This window comes from Penicillium crustosum (genome assembly GCF_028827405.1).
Source record: "Penicillium crustosum strain IBT 35664 chromosome Unknown utg000002l_segment0_segment0, whole genome shotgun sequence".
Lineage (NCBI taxonomy): Eukaryota > Fungi > Ascomycota > Eurotiomycetes > Eurotiales > Aspergillaceae > Penicillium > Penicillium crustosum.
The window spans coordinates 5,744,058-5,768,085 of record NW_026623123.1 but is presented as its reverse complement, the minus strand read 5'-3'; the positions used below and the strand labels follow the sequence as shown (position 1 = coordinate 5,768,085).

Here is a 24,028-nt window from a genome sequence, read left to right as displayed (position 1 = left end):
CAAAGCTGTTCGCCTTTCTCTTCTTATTTTCCCCTTTAGTCTCACTTTGATATCTAATGCTTTGCACGTTCTATTTCTTCCCTTGTGTTCTAAAACTTTCCCATGGCCACCTGGGCAGTTATCGAGCTTAGTAATTTTTATATAGGCCTGACAATTAAGGCACTAGACATGCCAAGACCTAGTTATCTGCCCTGGCCAAGCTACGAACTTTGTTTGCGCGTGTCGAATTCAGAGCATTTGATCACTATTACATCCTCCATGCCCAAAAGCAATTATAGTCGAGCACAAGCCATAAGCTGGCCCAATCCAACTGCGCAAATTCCCTCTACAATGCCTGCATAGGCCAAATCGAGTGTTTCCGGTGCTACACGAACCTTCGCCATGTCGTTGCGTCCCCTCGGATATCAATGCAACCTATCCTATGCGCAACTCTTCCGCAATGGAACCCCAACAAGACATAATATAATACAACACCTAAGATCCTTCTCTCAATCACGCGACACCCATTGCACACATCGCTGGTCTTCGGCAAGTCCACACCATACCAACAAAGCTTCGTTTTCGTTACGGGGCTTACTCGGTGATCTCCTGAGACCTGCACGCACTCTCTATGACAATGGCAAGGGGCCATGGACTCAGCAATGCCGTCATGAGACTTCTGCGGCTAAAGATCTAGAGCTCTGCGAGCACTGCGGTGGAAAAACTGTCCCTAAGGCTAGAAGGCATGTCGAGCCTGGCAAACATTCCAGCGGCTGGCACTGCAAAGCATGCATTCGGAACATCCTTGCCCATGGTCATCTGCCAAACGAGGAGCAGCTTGCAGCGATTAATCGGCGAAAACGGATCAGGGCAAGCGGAGAGGCAAGCAGGACAAGTCCATGCAGGCACTGCGGCGCGATTACTGTTCCGAGGAGTAGCCGAAAATTCATTGATGCGAATAACCCTTCAGCTGGCTTTCACTGCCGGACATGCGTTCGCCATTTCAATCATCACGGCAGCCTCCCAACCGAGTTAGATCTCGCGGCTTTCCAGTACCGCAAAAACATACGAAGTAGGCGGACTGATACTGCCTCAAAAAGTAATGCATCGGGCGATCCAAAGGGACAACCCACAACCCACCGCCTTTCCAGTTCCTCCAGTGATCCCAAGTCTCCCAAACAGATGAAACAGAGCCGCGGCGAATACCCCTGCATGCACTGTGGCGACATAACCATTTCCAGCAGCAAACGCAGGCTCGTTGAGCCCCAGAATCCTGCGGCAGGTTACTACTGCCAACCATGCACGCGGTCCCTACTTGATACAGACTCGTTGCCAAGTGCCGTCAAAATTGCAGCGCTCAGAAAGCTCAGAGCTACCCGCATGCAAAGCAATCCCCGAGTCTTGAAAAGCCCATGTGTCCACTGCGGTGAGATAACCGCCCCCAGCAGCAAGCGCCGACTCGTTGAAGCGAAGAACCCCCACTCTGGATATTACTGCCGTGCCTGTGCGGATTGTTTAATGCAAACCGATTCCCTACCTAGCGATATTCGCCTTGCGGTGCGCAGATCGCGAGAGCAGGTCAGGCTGAAAAACCTTCAGGCCAGTCAGTCTAAAGAGTCCCGGTCCCCGGTCTCTCTGCAGGACAGAGAAGCTACATTAACAGATACACCTACACACAGCCCTGCAAATACTTGCGCGCACTGCAAAACCGAAGAACACATTTCGGGCCCCTGAACCTGGGAATTTTGATCCCAACGGCTCTGTTTTAGGCCGGGGGTATTTTTGCGCTGGGGCAGCATGAGTAAAAGCCCGGGTGTGCATTAGAGCGGATATCAAGGCTGATCGACTGGATTGCTACCAGTGCGAGGCAGCGTGTGCCCAGGACTCTATCCACTGAAAAAAATCGATGGTCCATATCCTTTGATCTGGTCGATGCCAAGGACAAGGGTTCAAAATATCTTGATTTTGGTATCGCCTGCCTATATATGCTGTATGCGCGTCGTCATCTTACCTGCGGGGGGCGTGCTCGTCTATTCGCTCAAATTTCGCGTCTGCGTTGACGATCATTTGTGGCGCTGTCCGTTAAGCCTCGGGATGTCTTAGAGCTATAATTAGAACCTAAAATGGGATGTGATTTTATTGTATTTAAAGTGTGGACTATGCTATATGTGCATACTATACTCCATACCTAGGTAGAGTATGAAATTATTGAATCACCCTAACAGCACACCATTTAAAGGATATTAAAGGATAAATAAACACTGGATAACCTCAAACACAGGAATCTCGGTAGCCAATCAAAACCCGCAGAATCCAGGGACAGGTCCCCCCACCCATGGACGGCAGGGACTTAGAGCCAAAGAGAGCCAAAGGAAACAAAAGAGCGGCTCGGCCAATCAAGCCCTCGCCTTGACTGGCTTCATCTTGATTTTCCCTTAATCTCCCTCTTTCCCCCTGGGTTGTTTCTGTTTTTTGGGGGCTTTTTCATTCTTCTTTTTCTCTTTCAATCCTCCTCTACGACTAAGAGTGAGTTGGATTCTGACAATTGTGAGAGAGGAAAAGCGAAAACGCCGGAAACATCCACCCCGTGTTTAGCCCCCTATTTCCCCGGTTGCCTGACTGCGACAAATCCAACACAGCAACCCACTCGAACTTAAGTGGCATGTTCTGAGACATCCTCTTATATTTGTGAAGGGATTCAGAGTAATATCGTCACTCCCAACCTCTTCTCCACCTCCATCTGCACCACTGTTGCCTTGCCAACTCCGGACACCCCGTCCCCCACGACCCGCACCAACCACCTTGGCGTTGCTTGTTCCTCATAGGTAACAACGCAAAGTATTTGCGCGCCAGTCCATTCCCATACTATACAACACTATACACCTCCAAGTTCCTCACAATGAAACCCTCCACCTTCCTGGCCTTCCTCGCCCCGGCCGCCGTCCTCGCCGACTCACAACAACCCGCTGGGGGCGCCAGCCTCTCCTCAGAACTCGCGCACAACTCACCCGCCGTTTCATTACCAGAATTCGCTCCGCGGGAACAGTTCGCTCCGTTTGCGGATCGCGACCTGCCGTCTGATGAGATGCGCTTGCTCGCTGCTCGCTATGTCCTCCAGGCGCGCAGTGAGGGTTCCCTCGGTCAGACTCCGTGGATTGGCATGGCTATCGGACTGACCTTTACTGCTCTGGCGGCTGTGATGCTCGGGTGATTGTTGACATGCATTGCTTTGAAACGAAACCCCGGCTTGAGATTCTTTCGACTATCGACTCTCGCGACTTTCGACTCTCCATACATATACCTTTTCCCCCCCCGCCTTGACCTACTTCTTTTTCTCTACGACACGTGAAACGCCGGGCACCGCTCGAACTTTGTTTATCTTTTACTCCGCTTGACATACTTCTGCGACCCTTCATCTTCTTCATTTTCTTACGGTCTTTTGCAGCGGATTTTTACCCATTTTGTTTATTTTTGCATCCATGGCCTTGTGTTCTGGCGTGGGATCGGATATTTGAGCTCCCCCTTTTTTTCTATTGCATTCCCCAGCATGCCAGTGTACTATATGTACTGGGTACTGTCGGGAGTATAGAGTTGCATGTTGTATGCATGTTGTACATGATACCTTTTTGTTTTGCAGATTCTCCCGTGTGTACGGAGTACATCGGATTTACTTAATTAGTATATATAGATATGGCCAATACGAACTGACTGTACGCTTACTTTTATCGCTTTTCTTGCTTTTCTTGCTTTTCTTTCAGACTCGATTTTCGTTAGTCCGCGCCTCTTTCATGGTGAGACTCGGGCTCAGGGATGACTTTCTTTGTTACTCGAAAATCAGAATTTCGCCCTCAAAGGAAGTTTTGCGTTTGAAAATAAGACCTCCCTTTGTTTCTCTTTTCATTTGATTGCAGGTGAGCAAGCAACCCACCAAACGCAGAGAGCTATCAGATTTCTACTCTACACCCCACATTGACAATCGCTCTTTGATTTCCTCTCTTCGAGCTCCATCTTCGAAATACTATTAGAAAGAGAGATCCTTCCCGTCCATAGAAGTGGACGTATACCCTTACTACACTTGACACCAAAGACAACTGCAGCTCTACTACAGACCCAACCCTCGTCATGGCTTCAGACAAATACCCACCCTACGTACCGATGCCCTCACTCCGCCACGAGCTAGGACTGATGTTCGGCTTCTTGTCTCTCTGCATAGTGGTTGTAGGCGCATACATTGCTCTCTGGCGTGGTGAGTTATCCTCCTCCCTTCATATATCTATATCAACACGAAGATCTACAAGTCAGTCTATGAGTTCAACTCAAATACATACCTACATCTTGAATCTCATTCCAACATAAAAACCAATCATGAGCAACCTTATATTATTCCCCTAACAACCAACCCCAGTATACCAAACCCGCCTAGACGCCCAAGACCTCACCCGCCACAAATCCTTCCGCAGCAAAAACCCAACCCAACCATTCCTGGGAACAACAACCTCTGTAACAGTAGGTCGAAGCCAAAGTCCAAGCGATGACACAACCAAAGCAGGTGTTCAAGAAAAAACGTTCGACCGCATCGGTATGCCCGAGAACCGCGCTGAGCTGCCAGTCCACGGGATGGAGATGTATCCAGCTAGGAAGGGGTGTACGATCACATCGCACATCAGGAGTCCGTTTAGTCGGTCTACGCCGCCGAGCACTGCTGGCCCTGTCAGTCCGCTTGGGAGTGGCGGGGCTGGGCCAAAAGCTGTTAGTTCTTGTATTGTCGGGATGGCGTTGAAGGGAGGGAGGGGTCTGAATCAGAGTCCTTTGCGTGTTGATAGGTTTGGGGGTGGGATTGGTCCGTCTGTTGAGATTGGACCTGCGCCTAGTCGGGAGTAGAGTTGGCTTATGGTGATATAGGTTATGTTGTATGGGATGGAGGGCAAGGATGGAATTATGGCGTTGGGTTGGCGTTAGCGCTTTGAGGTAATTATGATATTGTCTATAGGATTATTCATGTCGATTGGCCATTCTAGTCTTTCTCATATAGTTGCCATTTTGAATGCTTTGGGCTATATTGTCCATTATATCATACACCACCAGTTATCTATCCACATACAGGCTCAGCAAACCCACGGGTCCACAACAACGAGCCCATGATAACGACCAAAAACCCAAGCGCGACAAGCACACTGGCACTTCCATACAAATACGCATGGCGCCGATGAGCCAGTCCTTTCAACTCAGCAACCCAAGTACTAATAGTAGTTGTGCTCCCGCAGAATCCATCCATAACACCTTGCAGCACCTGGCAACCCGTCATCGCAGCAGGAACCACCGCTCCAAGACCACTAACATGCTGCAAGTCATAACAAAGACCCTCAATGATAGTCCCAAAAATATTAACCGTGAACGTGCCGAGCGGGAAAGTCGGAATCCTACTATTCAGATGCAACGAGGCATAGAACCGAAGAAGACAACCAAGCGGCGCAAAGACAAGAGCGAATACCGCCCGGCCGCGCCACACATCCGAACCACTATGTCGGTCTGGCGGCCAGATAGCCAGGAACACGGCTCCGAGCCAACATCCGAAGGCAAGCACGACGACCACACGGTCGAGAACACGTCGCGTGAACGCGAAGGGGACGGTGGGTGTTACGCGCGCCACAGCCAGGGCAAGATGCGCGCCGGCGATAAGCGCCGACAGGCTCAGCGACACAGTAAGTAGGATCACAGCGACCAACGCCATGAAGCTATATCCACCATTACGGGAGGCAGGGTGGGATCCGGTAGGCAGCGACGGATCGGGGAGTGCATTTGCCAGAGCGAGGAAGACGTCCCGCATAAAGGACGAGAAGGAGGTGAAGCAGCCGCAGAACCCGGTCGTCAGACCAATATACAGTGGGATGGTTTTCTTCGCAGCTAGGTGTTTCTTATTCTTGGCTTTGGGGTCGTCTTCGACTTCGTCTGTAGCTGGTTCTTTGGCTGGTTTTTTACCCCATTCTTCGCGGAATAGCTTCTGGTCTTCGCTAAGAAAGCCCATTATCAGGCTTCCGCCTACATTCGCCCATAGCACCCCTGTTACGACGGGGGCGCCTGTGTAGAATGTTAGTGCCTGTAAACCTAGGCGAGCTAGTGTGCCCAGAAGCGAGAAGAAGATTAAATAGGAGACGGTGTAGATGTGCGTTGCGTGTTTGGAGAGTGGCGGCGCAGCAGATGCATGTGGTGCAGGTGCTGCGTGGTCACCCGAGCTTGGCCATGATTCATTTGGGTTTGATTGGGACTCTCTTAAAGGGTAACTGTGTTTTGAGGGGTCGTCTTCGGTAGTTGGAAGCATTGCCGTTCAAGGGTTAAAAGAAGAGGATAAAGGGAAAAGTCTGCCAAGAAAACCGGGAGATCAGGTGGAGTCCGATAAGGTTAGCGCCCAAGTGTATATGAGGGGAAGGAGATAACAACCTTGGAAGGAGCTGGTTACTTTACTTCGCTTTACTCCTCTTCCTCTTCTTCTTCTTCTTCTTCTTCTTCTACCTCTTCTACTTCTTCTCTCTTTCTCTCCTCTTCATAACATCTTCTACACTTCACCATGTCTCTCCCATCAAATGTCCACGTCTCCTCTCACCCTTGCCTCCAAGCCAAACTCTCCCTAATCCGCTCATCTTCCACCACCCCGCGCGAGACAAGAGGCTTGGTCCATGACCTTGCCAACATTCTAGGCGTGGAAGCCTTCTCAGGGTTGAAGGTAGTCAAGACAGGAACGGTAAATAGATCCCCCAAGACTGAGCATCCATCAAACGCTAGCACTAGATCTCCTAACACTGATTCTCAGGATACCACCCCCCTCGGAATCGAGTATGAAACCCAGGGCATTGACCCAGCAGACCTAGCATTAGTGCCAATCCTCCGCTCTGGCCTAGGAATGGTTGATGGTAAGTGATTCAATCTATTCCGCATAACCAACCCCCTCAAACCAGCCCTACAACTGTAACCCATATTATTTCCTGCAATGTTACCCTATTACTCTTTTATTCCCTAATTCGCATTCCCATATCCAATCCAAAACACCCCCAGTTATAATTCCAGCTCCATGTACAGCTTATCTCCTTCTATCACCATTCCCCTCCCCCCACTCCCTAGCCTTATCCCCCACTCCTAACCCGTGTACCTAAACCCCGCTTACACAACCCCCAGCCTTAAACGACCTCCTCCCAACTCCAGTCCCAGTCTACCACCTGGGTCTGTTCCGCGAAAAGGTCTCTCTCCAACCCGTAGAATATTACAACAACCTCCCCTTCCACCGGTCGGAGCTGTCGCCGGCCTCACCAGCCTCCCTGAACCCAACTACCAACACCGCAGCTGCAAGCCTGGCTGTGTTGCTAGACCCAGTTATCGCCACTGGTGCAACGGCCGAGGCGGCGATCCAATTGCTCCGTGATTGGGGTGTAAAAAAGGTTATTATGCTTAGCTTGCTTGCCTCGGAAGAGGGGGTCAAGCGTGCTGCGGGGACTTGGAGTGAGGTTGAGGTTTGGGTTGGTGGTATTGACAAGGGTGTTGATGAGAAGGGCATGATTGTCCCTGGCATTGGAGATATTGGTGATCGGTTATTTGTTGCTATTGGGAAGTAGTTTTTGGCATTAAAGCATGGCTGTTTCGGGTTTAGATACGAAGGATGGTTATGTACCTATCAACTGCAACTACAGACTGGCTGTAAATGATCAAGGCTACAAACTACAATCCAAGTCTACAAGTCTACAACCTAGTGTCTAATGGTTTAGGAAAAGAGGTTGTCCCCGCCAGGTGATTCATCGATAACGTATAGTACATGGAAACGGCATAAAAACATGTGCAGGTGAAACAAATGCGAAAATTTTCAAAGCAATGCTGAGCGTAAAAAGCATTAAAAGCAAAGACGGGGTAGAAAGGCGCGCAGGCAATTAACATCAAATACAGCGGTTGGAAACCAACCAAAGAAGTAGAGGCAAATTGCAAAATATGAAAGCAGAAAACGAGAACGCATGAAATGTCAAAAGGTATCGAAAGCATAAAAAGCAGATGGACGAGGGGGCACGATTAGGGGTTAGTATGAACCATAAAGTCAAACTCCACGGAGTGCGAAAGTACACACAGGACCAGCCAGGTGTCGAAGACGGAAAGCAGAAACACCACACTGGACTCCCTGGTGCAAGAAAAAGCAGGGAAGATGCAAAAAGAAATAACAAAAAAAAGCAAAAGACTAGGAACCACCGAGAGGGATATCAAAAGGCGAAGTATTCCAGAAAAGCCCAACACCCCGCCTGCCCACTGGTATGTCCAGTCCGAATCCCGAAGTGTCCCAATGAAAGCGTCCAACAAATGAGAGTAAGAAATCGAAAAAAAAAAGGCAAAGAAAAAAAATCAACTCAAGGAGATTGATGAAAAGAAAATTTAGTATGCAGTGCCGACGCTAGCAAGCGACTTAGTTGGCACCGCATGGATCGGCTGATCCTTGGCAACACGGAGAGAATCTTCGTAGCCGACTAGGGCCTGGGAGTGGAGCTTGAATGATTCGCCCATCAACTTGGTGATTCTGTAAAACGGTTAGTTATTTTATGATCAAGGTGAGCAGAAATAATAAACTTACCCCCAAACAACCACGCCGTCTAGGATGTTACCCCATACACGGGCGACGGTAGAGCTGAGTTTTCCAAAGGCGTCGATGGCATCGTCGTCAAACAGATTGCGGACCTTGTTGTAGAGGGCCAATTCAGCCTCAGTTGCCGGCTCATCGTCATGTTCCAGGCGGTAGAGCCAGAGGCTCAGAATGACCATCAGATCCAGGCCGCAGAGAGGGTGCTCAACACTCCAGTTGGTAGCGGAAGTCTTTGCAACCCAATTGATACCCTGAATAGCGGCAATCTCAATGCATTCGAAACATTGTTGGATAACTTTGTTCATCTCCTGTGACCGCTTGACCTTCTCACGAGCGACGGTCATGGCAGCCGCTACCTCGTATGAGGAGTGGTACCGCATCGCCTCCTGGATGGACTTAAGGTCGACTTCCAGGCGGGCGCGGGTGTTGCGGTAGACCGCCATCGAGTTGAAGATCAAGGGGTGACCCTTCTGAGGAGTGCTAAGCGGGACCACGATTGTTTCCGGTTCGCAAACCTCGAGAGAGTTCTCCCAAGTCTCGAGGGCCAGGCGCAGCTTGTATTCGGTAACCACATCTTGGAGCGCCTCAAAGCTACGCTTGTGGCTCCAAACTTGCAGGAACAGGGCGTTGATGAGAACACGAGTAGCGAAAGCACTGTAGCGGGTCTGTTCACCCTGGAAAAGGAAGTCGTGGGCCTCGCGCACAGTCAAGGCGCTGGAGACGGTGCCACGGCGCCAAGTCTCATCATCAGTCGCGTCCAAGTTCCAAAGAGACTCTGAAGATGGGAGCTCCAAGTCGTCGAACTCATCGAAGCTCATGGCGGGAGTGTGGTTGAATGTGAGCGTCAACATGCCGAAGAAAATGTACACGGCGAAGTATGTACGACGGCACGATTCGTCCTCAATCCACTCCTCGCGCGACGGCTGGACATTCTGGCGGGCTTGGGTCCTCAACTTGAGCTGGTACCGGTTGCCAGCGACCATGTTGGCCAAGAGACTCTTAATCGAGCAAGTCCATTCAAGGCCCTTGGGGTCGCCGCTCCAGCTCTCAAATACCATGTTCAACAAAGTAGCCTGCATCAATGACAAGGGGCACTTGCGGGAATCGAAGTTGTCCTTGTGTTGTAAGAATTGGTTGACCAGGACCTTGGAGCCGACATGCAGCATGAAGGCGTGCTCACGCTCGAAAGTGTAAAGCGCACCAATCGACAAAACTGCAAGCAACAATGGTGCCGGGACCTGGGAAGGCTTAAATGATTCCTGGTGCAGGAACGGCAAGTGAGGATGGTACAAGTTAAAGTAGGTGGACAAATACCGGTTCAGCGCAACCGTAGAAGGAAGCTGGAAAGTATCGGGAAGCGCACCAAGGCTGTCTGATCCCTGAACTCGGTCCACTACATAGTTGCGTTCCATATCATTAGCGAGCTGGGGAGCCTTGGGAAGGGTCAGTGCTTGACTAGGGCCGGGGGAGCGGCGGTAGTTGACCGGGCTAACGGGGCCAGTCATCGAGGGGTAAGGCGACAGAGCATTCGGGGTAGAGTGGCCAGACATTGGCAGCGAGTTGGACATGAGAACGTCTCCGACCGGGCCATGGCGATCGACGAGAGTAGGCATCGAGCCGGGTTCCGCGGGGGAGACAAGCGTGTCCCAAGGCATCTGAGGCAGAGTGGCGTTGCCCGAGAGGTAGGGCTCGAAGGAGCCGCGTCCTGGCGAAAGCGATTCGGAACGCTCGGAGACCTGACCGGTCGCCGCTGCTGCAGCCTTATGTTGGAAATCTGTCATCAACATGGCTGCAGTTTCAAGGTCGACCATACCATCGCTGCTTGCTTCAATCTGCTCCAGCGTCGTCGGGTCAATGGTGACCGACGGCTTAGCCGGGGCAGACGAATTTTTCTGAACCCCTCCTCCACGTCTACGCCCCTCTGCGACCAGGGGGATTCCGCCGTCCTTGGCGTGTACAGTTCGGTCATGTCGCAGAAGAAGATCGCGACGGACAAATGTACTGCGGCATTTTAAGCACTTGAAGGGTCTTTCTTTCGTGTCTATATTTTCCGTGTCTGTCAGATATCGAAGAAAAGACGCGTCAGGGAAGGATCTGAATCTTACGTGAGCGCTCATGGCGACTGCGGTGTTCACTTCTGCTGAATGCGCGATTGCAAAATTGGCATTTGTATTTCTTCTCTGGGGCTGATGTTTTCTTAGCCGGCGAGTTGGCTGTCCCAGGTGCGGAAGGAGCCATGTGTGCGGTTTATCTCTTAAAGAAAGAGCGAAATTGACGGTGGTATTGTCCCCTGAGTAAGCTCGCACCGGTTCTGTAGGCGTGTCGACGACAGGAGTTCGTTGGGATGTCTGATCATTCCTTGAGTGGGGGAAAGGGAAGTAAAGGGTATTGAGAAGGTGGTGTCCAGCCACAAGTAGGAAATATTAAAGAAGCAAACGCTGTTAAAAAAGAAGGGCGGGATGATCAACCGCGATTAGATGAGGGAAGGGGAGGGGAAGAAGAGAGGGGAAGGAGGATGAGGAGAATAAGAAGGAATTTGGGATTTGGAAATCGGGTTTTTGGTTTTTGGGGGGGTGGAGGGGGGGGGAGGGGACTGAGGAAGGGAGGGGGAAAAAAAAGGACGTGGGCCTAAGTTGATCGCTTACTTTACGCGTTGAAGTCAAGACCTGGGCAATAGAGGGGGGGCGAAAGCGGGACCCGATCACAACTAAACTCACTATCTGAGAGACAAACTAAAAGGGAACTACCCAGCCCCCCTCTCCGGCCACGCACTCTTCCTTCCTTTAACCACTCACTTTCTCACTCGAATGTGCCCCCCCCTTTCTCTTTCTTTACGATGCATTTTTACCATACGAAATCGACACGTAATTATTCCAAAAAGCCCTATAAGATTTGTCCCGATCGCAAGCCCACATGGTTCAATTTGTCTATTTCCCCCTTGGATCTTTATTAAATAAATTAAACACTACAGTGTCGATCATTTAAATGTTTTTATTTAGTAACTTCTGCGAGGGTGATTTTACAATGTACAGTGGATTATGTTATTGAATCGTGCCCCTCGCTCAGGGCTTTTATGGGTACGGAGGGGAAAACCCTTTGTTTATCGAGATTTGTTAAATTATGTGGCATGTGAGGCGGGTGATTCGAGATCGTGGCACACTTCGAGAGGCTTACGGTAATGATTGCCCCTTATTCTCTAATTTCAGGTTTTACCCCCTACAGGGGGATTCTATCAGTCTCATCTCAGAAACCGAAAAGTACGGAGTACATCCAACGTATGTATGTTGTATGTACTCCGTACTCCGTACCATCTTTCCAGATATCAAAGCCTCGGATGTCGTTGATAGATCTCAACCATGGTTCACATCCGTCTACCCCTCAACCCCTCCTCCTAAGATCGACATTGTACATACAACTATCCCATCTAGATACATCATCGACTTCTATTTCTATGATATTGACAGTCTTGTCACACAACTCCGATGGTTTGGGGAATGAGACAGGGATACATAAGATCACATATAGAGTTGCATTTGTTTCGCCTTGAATGTGAGCATGCCGAAGTTGAGAATGGGTAACTTTGTTCCGCTGTAAATATACATATCCCATGTATAGAATAGTTTCGTCAAAGTGGGAAAGTAGATCGATCCAGTTGGCTTCAAATCAAGGATGTATGCTTGGGTGCCCATCATCCCCGTCTCCTGACAGATCATCCTACGGTACTTTTGTCGCGTCATAAATTGACTGGTCCAGATTTGGTCTCACCTGGGATCCTCTGACCCTATGGTGCTGTCCCCGCCTTGTGGCTGTTCATCTGTTTGACTGTGCCACTCGAGATTATGTGTTCCATCATGCCATGTACGACTGCATTATGCATAGGATCGATGTATGTGCCCTGTATTGTCCTCGAGGCGTCACCTGCCGGACTGCATCGGGAAAGGATCTACATGCAGAGCAGAATGCAAATCGGAGCATTGAATGAGCATCTTTTGATTTACTCCCTCTGAGTGTATATGCATTGCCAGCGCAAAATACGCCCAACTACGCTACAAATACTATAGTACGACCAACCGCCCATGAATTTAGTCTTCAACGCGATCTTTCCCCCGAGGCTCCACACGGTGAAGTTGCAGTTTTATACACCGCAAAAGCTGTCAGTTATCTGTGCAAAGTACGGAGTACACCGTTACCTATCACTGCGGAGCTGCAAATTGAATATCGCGAGTTCCCGGGTCCTATCAGTGGGGCAAATCCAACATTTACATCATTGGAGCCCGAAGATCCCGGACGCGGAGCACCGACGCGGTTACTTGGGAAACGCGCTTCGCGTGGAAACACGGCACAAGATCCTCTTTCACGTCGGGACAAATCAAATGGCGTCGAAATTAGCAACGGAAATCTCACTTCCATATCGACGGTACATGCTACTCCGTCGTAGCCTCTGTGTCCCTGAGCACCCCCTTGATTCGCGGAAGCCAAATCCCTAAATACTGTCCCGGACTTCCGGTTGATCATCGAACCCAAGGCGAAACTTCATCTAATCTGGTGGATCTAGACTATCAACTAGCTTCAAGCTCCAGCGGTGAAGCTGGGCGGCTTAGGCTTTTAGGAAAGTGATCCCCTACAGTCCCATGATTCTGGATGCAAACCCAACCAGTCGACATCCTTCGAGCTTTTTGGTCGGTCCACTTCCCGATGCAGCGGACCGACCCAGTCTAACGTTCTCGACCCAGGAACAAAAAAAAAACAAGCCCATGGCGGTGATGCTGTATGAAGCGGTGACTTGACCGCCTGGCAAATATCCTTATTGATTCCTTGCCTCGAAAAGTAATAAATCAGACGATCCACCATTCCCAATCCCTTGGGCCGCAAATCCGGGATATGTCTTTCATTCCATTCCCCTCCGAGCGGTCAAAAAGCACGCTGAGCAAAAGAACCATCTCCATCGAAAACCCGCCCAATTATGGATCTGCGCTGAGGATCCAATCGGACCAGTTACGAATCAGACTTCTTTGACCATTTTCCCTTCGAGCTCTGCTCCACACCAGAAAGCCCGCTACCGTAACAAGAATTTCAGGAACCTCTTCCCCGGCGCCCCTGAGCTAGTTAGTGGACACCGACAGACGGGCTTGGCTGGAGCCCATCGTCCCGACAACTCCATAGCCAAGGACCGGTGTCTCCGCCGTGGACGCCAGGACGGTCTGGAATCTCCTAACTTGGGTCCTATTCTGTAGTAAGCCCAAGCCAGCCCGTCTCCAAGCTAAAGATGTCGGTGAAGCCTGTTTCGTGTCAGTATATTTGACCCTCACCGCTTCTGCAAGACGCATAGAAGGAATCTACTAAATAAGCGTGTCCCCACTGGTCTCGACTTCAACCGACTTGACGGTGTGAGCATCATCGATCTCGTAAATCGAAACTGAATTTCGCCTTGAAACTGAGGTCCCCATTGTGCGCGCTATCATCGATATACTTTCGCTAAATAATGGGTCTTCAAAGAGGACCCCAACATCCCAGCGCCGGCAAACCAAGACAAAGACCACTCCAGTCCCTCTCCACCCAACGCGTGCTTTTGACCTCGTAAAGATCCTTACCAGACAACGGGGCCGTCAGTGGGTTTCAGAGTGTGTGTATTACACAATAATAAATGCGCCTGCCTACTTAGTCCAGGAAGCCCATTTCCGAATTCTGCGTTCGCACCGGCCATCCCCGAGGAACACGAGTCTGGACTTCGGGCTCCCGCGTTCTGTAACTGTAACCAAAGACACGGGTAAACCGAAGCTTTTCGTGTCGCGCGTAGCATGTGGATATTGAATAAAACTTGAAAATATGGAATTCAGAGCCCCCATCTCGGTACGCCGTCCTCTATGCGGGAGTACTGTATGGTCCAGGTGACAATTTATGATGTACGGGTACATTATTATTTTACTCCGTACATGTCAATGATCAACAGCTGCATGACAGGCCTGTTCATCCAGGACCTTGTTTTGAACAACGGAAACATGATCAATCGCAGATGCGATCGCCCAACCCCTGGATCGTGACGGAAGGGGATGTCCGGGGAACACCTTCCGGTCCATGGTTCACTCCCGTCTGGATCTTTGGTTCATTTCACGTTCTGATATCAGACGGACGAGTCATAATTTCTGTTTCTACACCACATTGCCTGCGAGACAGATTGAACTCAAGCCAGTCGGCGCTGCATGCTATTTCTGTGTCTGTACCCCGTACATACATATAAAGTGCCGTGCATATAACGCAAGTGCCTCCCTCACCCCCCTGTCGCGTTGGCGGATTGGTCGCATTGATTGGACAATTCCTCTGATGCAGGGGATACACCACCTGCACACATGCATACATGCAAGCACGGATTCATCACACTGGCAATAATATTCAATATCATTTAAGAGGGCTTGTAATATTGCTGATCTCTTACTTATCCAACGGAGATAGTCCCCTCCTCCCCCCGCGCGGAGGTGCTCCCGCGGAATTTTCTCGAAAAAGGTGGACACCGGACTAACAGGACTAAAGAAGGAAATTGACGGAGAACAGAGGGCCCGGAGAACCTTCTTTGTTCTGGGTGTCGCGACTTGATTGCTCAAAACTCACTAAGGTTTAACGTGCGACGCGCCCATCTTCCAGAACAAAGGAATTACCAACAGATAGACTTCCATAGTCGGGTGGACTAGGGCTGTGTTATTCCATAAGATACAAAGTGAGGCGGGAATTGGAACTAAGTGGGGTTCTGGGCTTGTCTTGTGTCGCATTGAAATCATCGATGTGGAAATAAAAAAGTGAAGGGAAACAAAAAAAAAGGGGGAGGCAGGAGATCATCGGAGTCCCGAGATTCTGGGTAAACAAGGGAATGGAATCGAGCCGCTATTGGATGTGTGCTGCACCGAGCGGCAGGGCTTGGGTCTCGGCAGGTGGGAATCTCTCCGGTTGGGGCGGCTTGTGACTGGTGATGATGTTGTCTAGCTGGGTTCCTGCGACTCACGCAATGTCCGACTGCAAGGAACAAGGGACGAGGGGTATGGTGGCGACTTTTAAATTTGAATGCCGTTTACTTTGCTATCCGGTTTGCCCTTTGGATGTGTAGAGCACAACAGGTCAATCTGGGCCAGTTGCGTCTCCATTGTTAGAGTTCTTGATCTTAGTCTCATCTTTGGTTTACAACATATATTTCGTCCTCCATAAATACATTGTGCTTCGAAAAATGAGACAACTACTACTTCGTACTCTAAATCCAATAGGTATATTGATATAATGGTGACATTTACTTGCATATGGAGTACTTAAGATATCCGTTTGTTTTGAGGTGGACACTCTCCCAATCAGGAAGGTGATAATGATGCTATTCGGGCAATAGTATACCGCGTACCCTATATGAAACTACTTCACATACATGTGATTAGTTGCTTGGGGTCTCTTGTTTGTTAAGTATGTAGGTTTCAAGGTGTTCTGACCCTGGTTAGGCTCAACATATGCATTTATAGGCCCGAGTACTTGGGAACATATCTTCTTGTCAAAACATATATATCCCTACCCATTGTTTGATAATATATCAAAACGCACTATACTCTCGACGAGAAATAAAGTAACATATGTCTTGATGTTAGCTAAGTCGTGTAGGGTATTAGATTGGTGTTCCGATACGTCCGAGGATGTATATCTCCCAGATACTTTGTTTAATATAGCAATGAATGGCGAGGAGTATACACATGCCCACGTCGGCATAAAGTCTATCTTTCGATGTAGGTTGATTATGCCCAATGAACAACTTCCCTACAATATCCTTTGTATGGATTTTGTAACCTCCGGGACTTGCTCGGAATATGTAACCTCTATAAGTCACATTACATATACTTTTCTCGCCCTGACAGAACCCGCCTAAATTTTATAACGGGTTGTGATGATATAATACTATTGCTCGACTGCGATGCATTGACTTGCCCTGGTTTGCTTTAAACATGATAAATACGAAATTAATCCTTTATTATGCTTGAGACACCAAACCTTCCCTGCAGACTCATTGCGCGTCCTATGAGCACATACCCCCCTCAATGGCAGTCATCTCCACGAGGAGAAACGGTCCGCTGCCAAGTGGGTAAGTTTCCAAGCCCCCGGGTCCCTTGTGTATGGCTTTGGGTGCTGGTAACTAACGGTCTTGCATACAATATAACCTATCAGGGTCGAAGTCTCAGTTTGAAATGTTCTTGATACCTAAGTAGTTTCATGCAAAACTGAAAATTGCCCCGGTGGGGATTTACAAGTTGTACCATGGTTCAAGTCGGAAGAGTGTGCGGGCCGCGGTAGTGTACTTGGATTGGCTGCTGAGATCATGCCATGTGTTGCCAATACGCCTCATTTGAGGGGCCTGGGTAAAGGATTCAGATTGCATACAATATTCCGTCAAGGTCACATGCACTGATGGATATAGTAGAATACAAAGTTGTACTTGTAATGTGATGCGCTGTTAGACTGGTCTTTGAAAGCTGGGATCCGGAACGAGGCGTCATGCCATGCAGCAATATCACCGAGAGGCGCTCAACAATGCTTCTGTGTGTCTACCCACGCTTGCATCAACCACGCGCAGGCCTAATTGTCTTTCAACTACGTGTATATCATCTGTACAACATATGTATACATGTATTAGTTAGTTATTATTATCATGTATTGTACCGGGACTGTCAGCACGATCCAACCCGAGTCTGGAAAGTGGGAACTGGAAAACCCACTTTAGAGTAGCTCAAAATTAAATAGATTAAAAACCGCCTTCTAGAACCATTTTTAGCGCCAATTGATTGGAGAATAGACATCTCTTTCGGACATTCGAAAGAGTCCCACGGATGCTACTCCGTGGTTATATGTCGTAGGTATATTATTACTGAACGGAATACGGAATACGGGGTACGGAGGAGAAACAACATGGAAGGGGACCAAAAAGAAGTGCTCTATGTTACACCCCACTGGGGCTGGGCATCTGGTCTCGTTGGATATCGTCCGAGCACATGGACCACTCCATTATTATTGTCCATTCTTGCTGAGACACTATGTTGTCGGATTTGCGTATTGTCGGCTCCCCGAGATTTAAACTAATAATTTGGATTGTGTGAGTTTCTGATACCCCTTACTGGTTCGAGCTAGTATATCCTTGATCAATTATTGAAGAACGAAGATAGCACCCTCCCTACGGAGTAGTCAGAATTCTGTGTCAATGTGGAGTTGAGGTACATATAATATGTCAAATTAGGGAACTTGCAGCTCGGATATCCCATGTCAATCTTCACAATTGCAAATTGATAGATGCACGTTTTCCATGTGCCAAAACACCAATAATCGTAGTCAAAAATTGTACTTGTGGGCCATGGACCAGTCTTGCACGGAGGATATTCTAATATTCTGGAATTTGTCATGGTGCTATACGTCAACCTTGGAACTACGGAGTACATATGCACCTAACTAGGCTGACTGCTTAAACCCGTTATGTACATAGGTAGCGAGGAGATGTGACCGTAAGCGTGGATATTTCATCACACACACAGACACACACAGAAACACACACACCCACACCCACACCCATACCCACACAGTGGGGAACATCATGTTGAATAAAAGACACAAAATCAAATATGTAATATGTAATAATAATGAATGGTCTGGGGCTTCAGATGTAGGGCTAACACACGGGACACCTGCCCCCATTATTCTGAGGGGCTCAAACTTGAACTTGGCAGACCCAATGTCAAATGCAAGTCGAAGTCACATTAATGCCAAATGGTTTGTGGTACCTGTAAGACTGTGGATATCCAAGCCCTGGAGTACATAACATTTGAAAGCACCATCTCATTGGTGTTAATGTTTTGTGTTGGTGTTGGTATTGGTGTCATTGGATATCACCTGGAGCATGTTCATGCAAGATAGAAACCTTTTCATTGAGAGTATGGTATTGTAATATTATTGTAATATTGCTCATTTATCCTCCCCAAAGCCTTCTCGTGGGCTCCATTCTGTATTAATACCGGTATTGCATGCGCCCGTCCCGCCTCCACCTGGTGCGACTCCCCCTAATTCAATCCCACTTCCATTTCTCCAAGCTTTTGTTATAATTTATTGATGGCATAATTGCAGTGTTGGATTCTTGTTTAACTACACAAGGTCTTGTTTTTTCTTTCTTTCTGTTGGACCGGATAAAAAGTGACTCCCCGCCCGCTGCCCCCTCAACGTCGAATACACAGTCATGAGCGGATATTGAGCTCAAACCACCCCCCCTCTCAACCCCTCCAGAAGCTCTCTGGATTGTGGCCCTGTGAACCCTCGATGTTTGAGATTCGTGCGACAGATTTAGTTGTCGATACTACTGCACTGGCCAAGTCTGGGAGTGTTGCGACCGCATTCGAGTACACCGACGAACAAGTGACGACGCCCACAGCCCTATCCCGCTATCGCGGTCGGGGAAATAGTCTATCGCGAGATTACAACCATACCAAACATTCCCCGGTCAAAATGGCCTCTGGATATGCGGTCAGCCCGGAGCCCCCGGCGCTCTTCGTACGGGCTATGTACGATTATGACGCCGACGATCACACTAGCCTGAGTTTCCGCCGTGGCGACATTATCCAGGTCCTCAACCAGCTAGAAACTGGATGGTGGGATGGAGTGATGGATGATGTTCGAGGCTGGTTCCCAAGTAATTATTGTACCCCAATCACCGAAGCGGACGATTTCAGCGACCAGTTCACACAGGCCCACCAAGAAACCGACCTCAGCGCGGACTCGGGACTGGAAGATGAATATGGCGATGGACACGATGAGGATGAAGTACAATCTGAGGGTAACTCTCGAGAATCACAGCCGATTCTCCCCATTGAGGGTATTCCAGCGCCCAAGGAGCAGGAAGAGGCCGCATTCTGGATCCCCCAAGCGACACCTGACGGCCGCCTGTTCTACTTCAACACCCTCACCGGATATTCTACCATGGAGCTCCCTTTCGAGAACCCGACCGCAACAACCGAACCTGGCCCGCGAGATCGAAATAATTTCTTTGTCCCCGACCAGACACGGCCACCCCCGGAGCTGATGGCGCGTGGCTTTGAGCGCGATGAAGACGAGTACGATGGATCTGCATCGGAGGCAGAGGGAGAGTCATTAATGTTAGGCTCGCATGACTCAATTTCTCGCCGACGCCAGTCCGTGATGGATGGAGTTTCCCCTGCCACGTCTATGGATTCCTTGTACGCCCCGGGAAATAAAGATTTCAAACCGCCGCGGCCGCCGAGCAAGAACTCCCAAAAGATATACAGCCTGGGCGGAAATAGTACTAGCACGTCTGTGACAGAAAGCTTTTCCAGACCTTCTATTTCCTCCAACCCTCCTCAACACTTCGTCGACGATGGCTTCGCACCACCAATCACCTGGCCTCTGCTTGTCGATAATATGAGGTACGCCGTGGAAGCTTACCGCCAGGCGCTTTTCAACGGTGAGCGTGCAGAGTATGTAAGAAAGGCTGAGGACATATCGGACCATCTTCGCATGCTGCTGGCTGCTGGATCTGACACGACGGATAATCACTCTGGTAACCCATCTATCATTTCCACAAACAAAGCCCTATATCCTTACTTCCGGGACATGATGTCCAAGTTCTCGAAACTGGTTCTTTCATCACACATTGCCGCCGCCGATTGGCCTGGTGCCGACTCGGCCAATAAATGTCTGCAGGAGGCCGATGGAGTTATGCAGGGTGTGTATGGTTACGTGGAAGTGGCTCAACAACAGCGCGGCGATGCGATCCATCGCATTGTGCCTGGCTTCGTCAGCGGTAGCTCTTCGGGTGGTAGCTGGCAGAACAACGGCGTTTCCTTGAATACTTCAGGTCCAACATCATTCCTTGTCCCGGATGGAGGCGACTCACGAGCAGAGCCATCGGTCACTCTCGATACTGCCTTTTTGGATTCAATCGACATTCTCAGGAGATCTTTCGTTGGTAGCATTCGGCGACTAGAAGAACGGTTGGTTGTAAACCGGAAGATCGTTACAGTGGAGGAACACGGAGATATTGCGGATGCAATCTCAGCTGCTGCAATCAAGGTTATAGACCAGTTCCGCCCATGGATATCCTCTGTTGAATCGATGAACCTAGCTCCGCTGGGGACAAGCTTCCAGAACCCCCAGCTAGTAGATTTCAGCTTGCAAAAGCAAAGAGTCTACGATGCTATTGGAGATTTTGTGCTGAGTTGTCAAGCAGTCTCTGCCCCTCTGGCTGATGAGTGGGCCGAGCTCCGTGGGAATTCATTGGACGATCGTGTGAATGCCGTACGAGGCATCGCCAGGCAGTTGGAGAACTGTGTCTCCCAGATTGGCTTCTCACTGTCGCTGCTCCTCGAGCAAATCCCTACCGAACCCGCATCATCTCTACAACGTGATACCCGCCAGGAAGTGGAAGATGAGTCGTACAAGAACATGCATAAGCGAGCCGAATCCAAGGCCAAGATTGCTACGGAGTCAATCGGAATTCCATCCTCGTACGCTCCTGAAAAGGAAGGTGGCACCGATAAAGTACGAAGAAATATGGACAAGGCACAACGATTCTTTGGCCAGGCACCCCCAACAGCTATTACCCGGGAGCCAATCCGGGAACCAGTCCGTGAGCCCGAAGAAACTCCTTGGTTCTTGAAAATGGCACATGAAGGCGAAGTGTTCTACGATAACAAAGGAGACTTGCCAATCCTCAAATGTGGAACACTCGCGGGATTGGTTGAACATCTCACCCGCCACGATAAGCTTGATGCATCCTTCAACAACACCTTCCTCCTCACCTATCGCTCTTTTACTACTGCCACCGAACTATTTGAATTGCTTGTCCAGCGGTTTAACATTCAGCCTCCATTTGGCCTGAATCAAGATGATATGCAAATGTGGATCGATCGGAAACAGAAGCCGATTAGATTCCGTGTCGTAAACATTCTTAAGAGTTGGTTTGATCATTTCTGGATGGAGCCTAATGATGAAATGCACATGGATCTCCTGCGACGTGTCCATACTTTCACCAGCGACTCAATCGCTACCACAAAAACCCCAGGCACCCCTACACTATTGGCCGTGATCGAACAACGGCTTCGGGGACAAGATACAACAGTCAAGCGTCTAGTTCCGACTCAGAGCACCGCCGCACCAGCACCAATCATCCCCAAGAATATGAAGAAGCTGAAGTTCCTCGACATCGATCCAACGGAGTTTGCTCGACAGCTGACCATCATTGAGTCGCGCCTCTACTCCAAAATTCGGCCCACCGAGTGTTTGAACAAGACATGGCAGAAGAAGGTCGGCCCTGATGAACCAGAACCATCTCCTAATGTCAAGGCCTTGATTCTTCACTCTAACCAGCTTACCAACTGGGTCGCCGAAATGATTCTCGCCCAAGGCGATGTCAAGAAGCGTGTTGTAGTCATCAAACACTTTGTGAACGTGGCTGATGTATGTGTCTTCTATGTTTGTTTCATAAATCTCAGCTTTGCTAACTCGATTATACAGAAATGTCGCAGTCTGAACAATTACTCTACCCTGACATCCATCATCTCAGCTCTTGGAACCGCACCCATCCATCGTCTAGGTAGGACGTGGGGCCAGGTTAGTGGACGCACGTCCGCAATTCTGGAACAGATGCGTCGGCTTATGGCTAGCACGAAGAACTTTGGCGAATATCGAGAAACCCTGCATCTCGCTAACCCGCCCTGTATTCCATTTTTCGGTATGCATCACGGTCATTCCAAGCGTATTGTCTTGGAGTATCTCACCCCTTTAATTTGTGGCTAACAAATATCCTAGGTGTCTATCTTACGGATTTGACCTTCATTGAAGACGGTATTCCGTCTCTAACACCTTCGGAATTGATCAACTTCAATAAGCGGGCTAAGACTGCAGAAGTTATTCGAGATATCCAACAGTACCAGAATGTTCCTTATCTTTTGCAACCCGTCGGTGAACTTCAGGATTACATTCTCAGTAACCTCCAAGGTGCTGGCGATGTACACGACATGTACGAACGAAGTCTGGAAATCGAGCCTAGAGAGCGTGAGGATGAAAAGATTGCAAGGTATGCCGAGACCACAAGCAGAGACAAGGGCTCCTTGTTGTTTGCATCCACCGTTGCTATTTTGCGATGATCTTCAATTTTTTTTTTTGGTTTTTAAATGGCGTTTGGAATTTGCTCAGCGATACCCAAATTTGACCTCCTATTCTCCTCTTGGGCCAAGACAAGTCTGCTTTTTTTTTTTCTCTCTCAAAACTGTCCGGCTGTTGAGACTAACCGTTTTTGATTCTGAATTTCGTAGATTACTATCTGAGTCCGGTTTCCTGTAACCCGTGAAGATCCCTGTCAAGTTACGACCCACCAAACAGGTTCGACAAATCCGCCATTCGCACTGCAACGCCACTGTTTTACCAATGCAGGCTAAACCGACTCCTTTTGGGGGCCATTCTCCGGCCTGACCGTGTTTAGGCTATCTTAGTCTCCACACTACCGCAGCTTCTCACCTTCTCAGCAAGGAGACTTGCAGATCGATCTATCACATGCATGTGAATATCTTTCCACGACCCACATCTTTGACCATTTCCCGGTGCAGTCACCCTCAAGCGCATTTATCGTTGCACCGAATACGGAGTACCCTCCGTATGTTGACGATATATCACTTTCCCCGATCGAGCCGCTGGAGCTGTTCGATTGATTGGGATTTCTTGTCTATTCGCCATTTCCTTCCTCCCCCCCTCATCTCTTATCTCATGAGGTTACATGCCTCTGTGGCCCCCTCGAACTATACAACATACATCTTTTCTGTACTGACTGTGACATATTCTGGCCATTTTCTCGGCGTACATTTTTTTGGCTTTTGATTTCACTTTTATTATTTTTTTTTTGGCTTCGTTTCTTTTTCAACATATCCCCTTGTGTTGTCGCCAGGTTGGGGCGACCTGCTTTTTTTTTTTCTTTTTCAAGCTTATGTCCTCCACGCCATCTTCTGAATAATGAACGCCACGAACGACTTGAGACTTTTGTTCCTGTCTGATGGATGTCCGGTGGGGTTGGCTTCGTGCTTTCCACTTCATTATATACAGTGTCTCACTACTTATTCGATTCTTGCCCGGAACATTACCCATTCCGTGCCAATAGAGGTTGATTCTCTGGATTTATCTTAGACTGCTTAGACTAGCGGATATACTTTGGGACGCTACCCCATGGGAGCTCATTATTTGTCGTTTATTACTATTGCCTGGGACGCCTACCTAGGCGAGACATGAAGTCGTAAATTCGTTCATTCGTAGGAACTGCAATTTTAGATATTCTATGCTCATGATGGGACAAGAAATACTGTTGTGCACGGTATGACCCAGAAATACCAGCGAATATGGCGTGGCAAAGGAATAGAAGAATACCAACGCTGAGCGCCA

At 49.0% G+C, this 24,028-nt stretch overlaps 7 protein-coding genes across 7 annotated transcripts; 5 read left to right on the top strand and 2 right to left on the bottom strand.

Moving 5' to 3' along the window:
* Positions 1-381: 381 nt before the first annotated feature.
* Positions 382-1,713, top strand: N7487_005684 (uncharacterized protein; the record flags this gene model as incomplete). The annotated part of the gene is made up of 1 exon (XM_056873431.1): positions 382-1,713. One exon carries the CDS (start codon positions 382-384, stop codon positions 1,711-1,713), a length of 1,332 nt encoding a protein of 443 aa, XP_056731151.1.
* A 1,165-nt stretch (positions 1,714-2,878) lies between these two features.
* N7487_005683 (uncharacterized protein) lies at positions 2,879-3,190 on the top strand (the record flags this gene model as incomplete). Its single annotated transcript, XM_056873430.1, has 1 exon — positions 2,879-3,190. One exon carries the CDS (start codon positions 2,879-2,881, stop codon positions 3,188-3,190), a length of 312 nt encoding a protein of 103 aa, XP_056731150.1.
* Positions 3,191-4,101: 911 nt separating this feature from the next.
* N7487_005682 (uncharacterized protein) lies at positions 4,102-4,860 on the top strand (the record flags this gene model as incomplete). Its single annotated transcript, XM_056873429.1, has 2 exons — positions 4,102-4,225; positions 4,385-4,860. The coding sequence occupies 2 exons, from the start codon at positions 4,102-4,104 to the stop codon at positions 4,858-4,860; spliced, it is 600 nt and encodes a 199-aa protein (XP_056731149.1).
* Positions 4,861-5,068: 208 nt separating this feature from the next.
* Positions 5,069-6,298, bottom strand: N7487_005681 (FluC/FEX family fluoride channel; the record flags this gene model as incomplete). The annotated part of the gene is made up of 1 exon (XM_056873428.1): positions 5,069-6,298. The coding sequence occupies one exon, from the start codon at positions 6,296-6,298 to the stop codon at positions 5,069-5,071; it is 1,230 nt and encodes a 409-aa protein (XP_056731148.1).
* A 246-nt stretch (positions 6,299-6,544) lies between these two features.
* Positions 6,545-7,583, top strand: N7487_005680 (uracil phosphoribosyltransferase; the record flags this gene model as incomplete). The annotated part of the gene is made up of 3 exons (XM_056873427.1): positions 6,545-6,718; positions 6,788-6,887; positions 7,150-7,583. The coding sequence occupies 3 exons, from the start codon at positions 6,545-6,547 to the stop codon at positions 7,581-7,583; spliced, it is 708 nt and encodes a 235-aa protein (XP_056731147.1).
* Positions 7,584-8,382: 799 nt separating this feature from the next.
* On the bottom strand, positions 8,383-10,825 carry N7487_005679 (C2H2-type zinc finger protein; the record flags this gene model as incomplete). The annotated part of the gene is made up of 3 exons (XM_056873426.1): positions 8,383-8,524; positions 8,579-10,628; positions 10,693-10,825. The coding sequence occupies 3 exons, from the start codon at positions 10,823-10,825 to the stop codon at positions 8,383-8,385; spliced, it is 2,325 nt and encodes a 774-aa protein (XP_056731146.1).
* Positions 10,826-18,904: 8,079 nt separating this feature from the next.
* Positions 18,905-23,213, top strand: N7487_005678 (putative cell division control protein Cdc25; the record flags this gene model as incomplete). The annotated part of the gene is made up of 4 exons (XM_056873425.1): positions 18,905-22,057; positions 22,115-22,331; positions 22,409-22,715; positions 22,915-23,213. The coding sequence occupies 4 exons, from the start codon at positions 18,905-18,907 to the stop codon at positions 22,940-22,942; spliced, it is 3,705 nt and encodes a 1,234-aa protein (XP_056731145.1). The 3' UTR covers positions 22,943-23,213.
* Between the last annotated feature and the right edge of the window lie 815 nt (positions 23,214-24,028).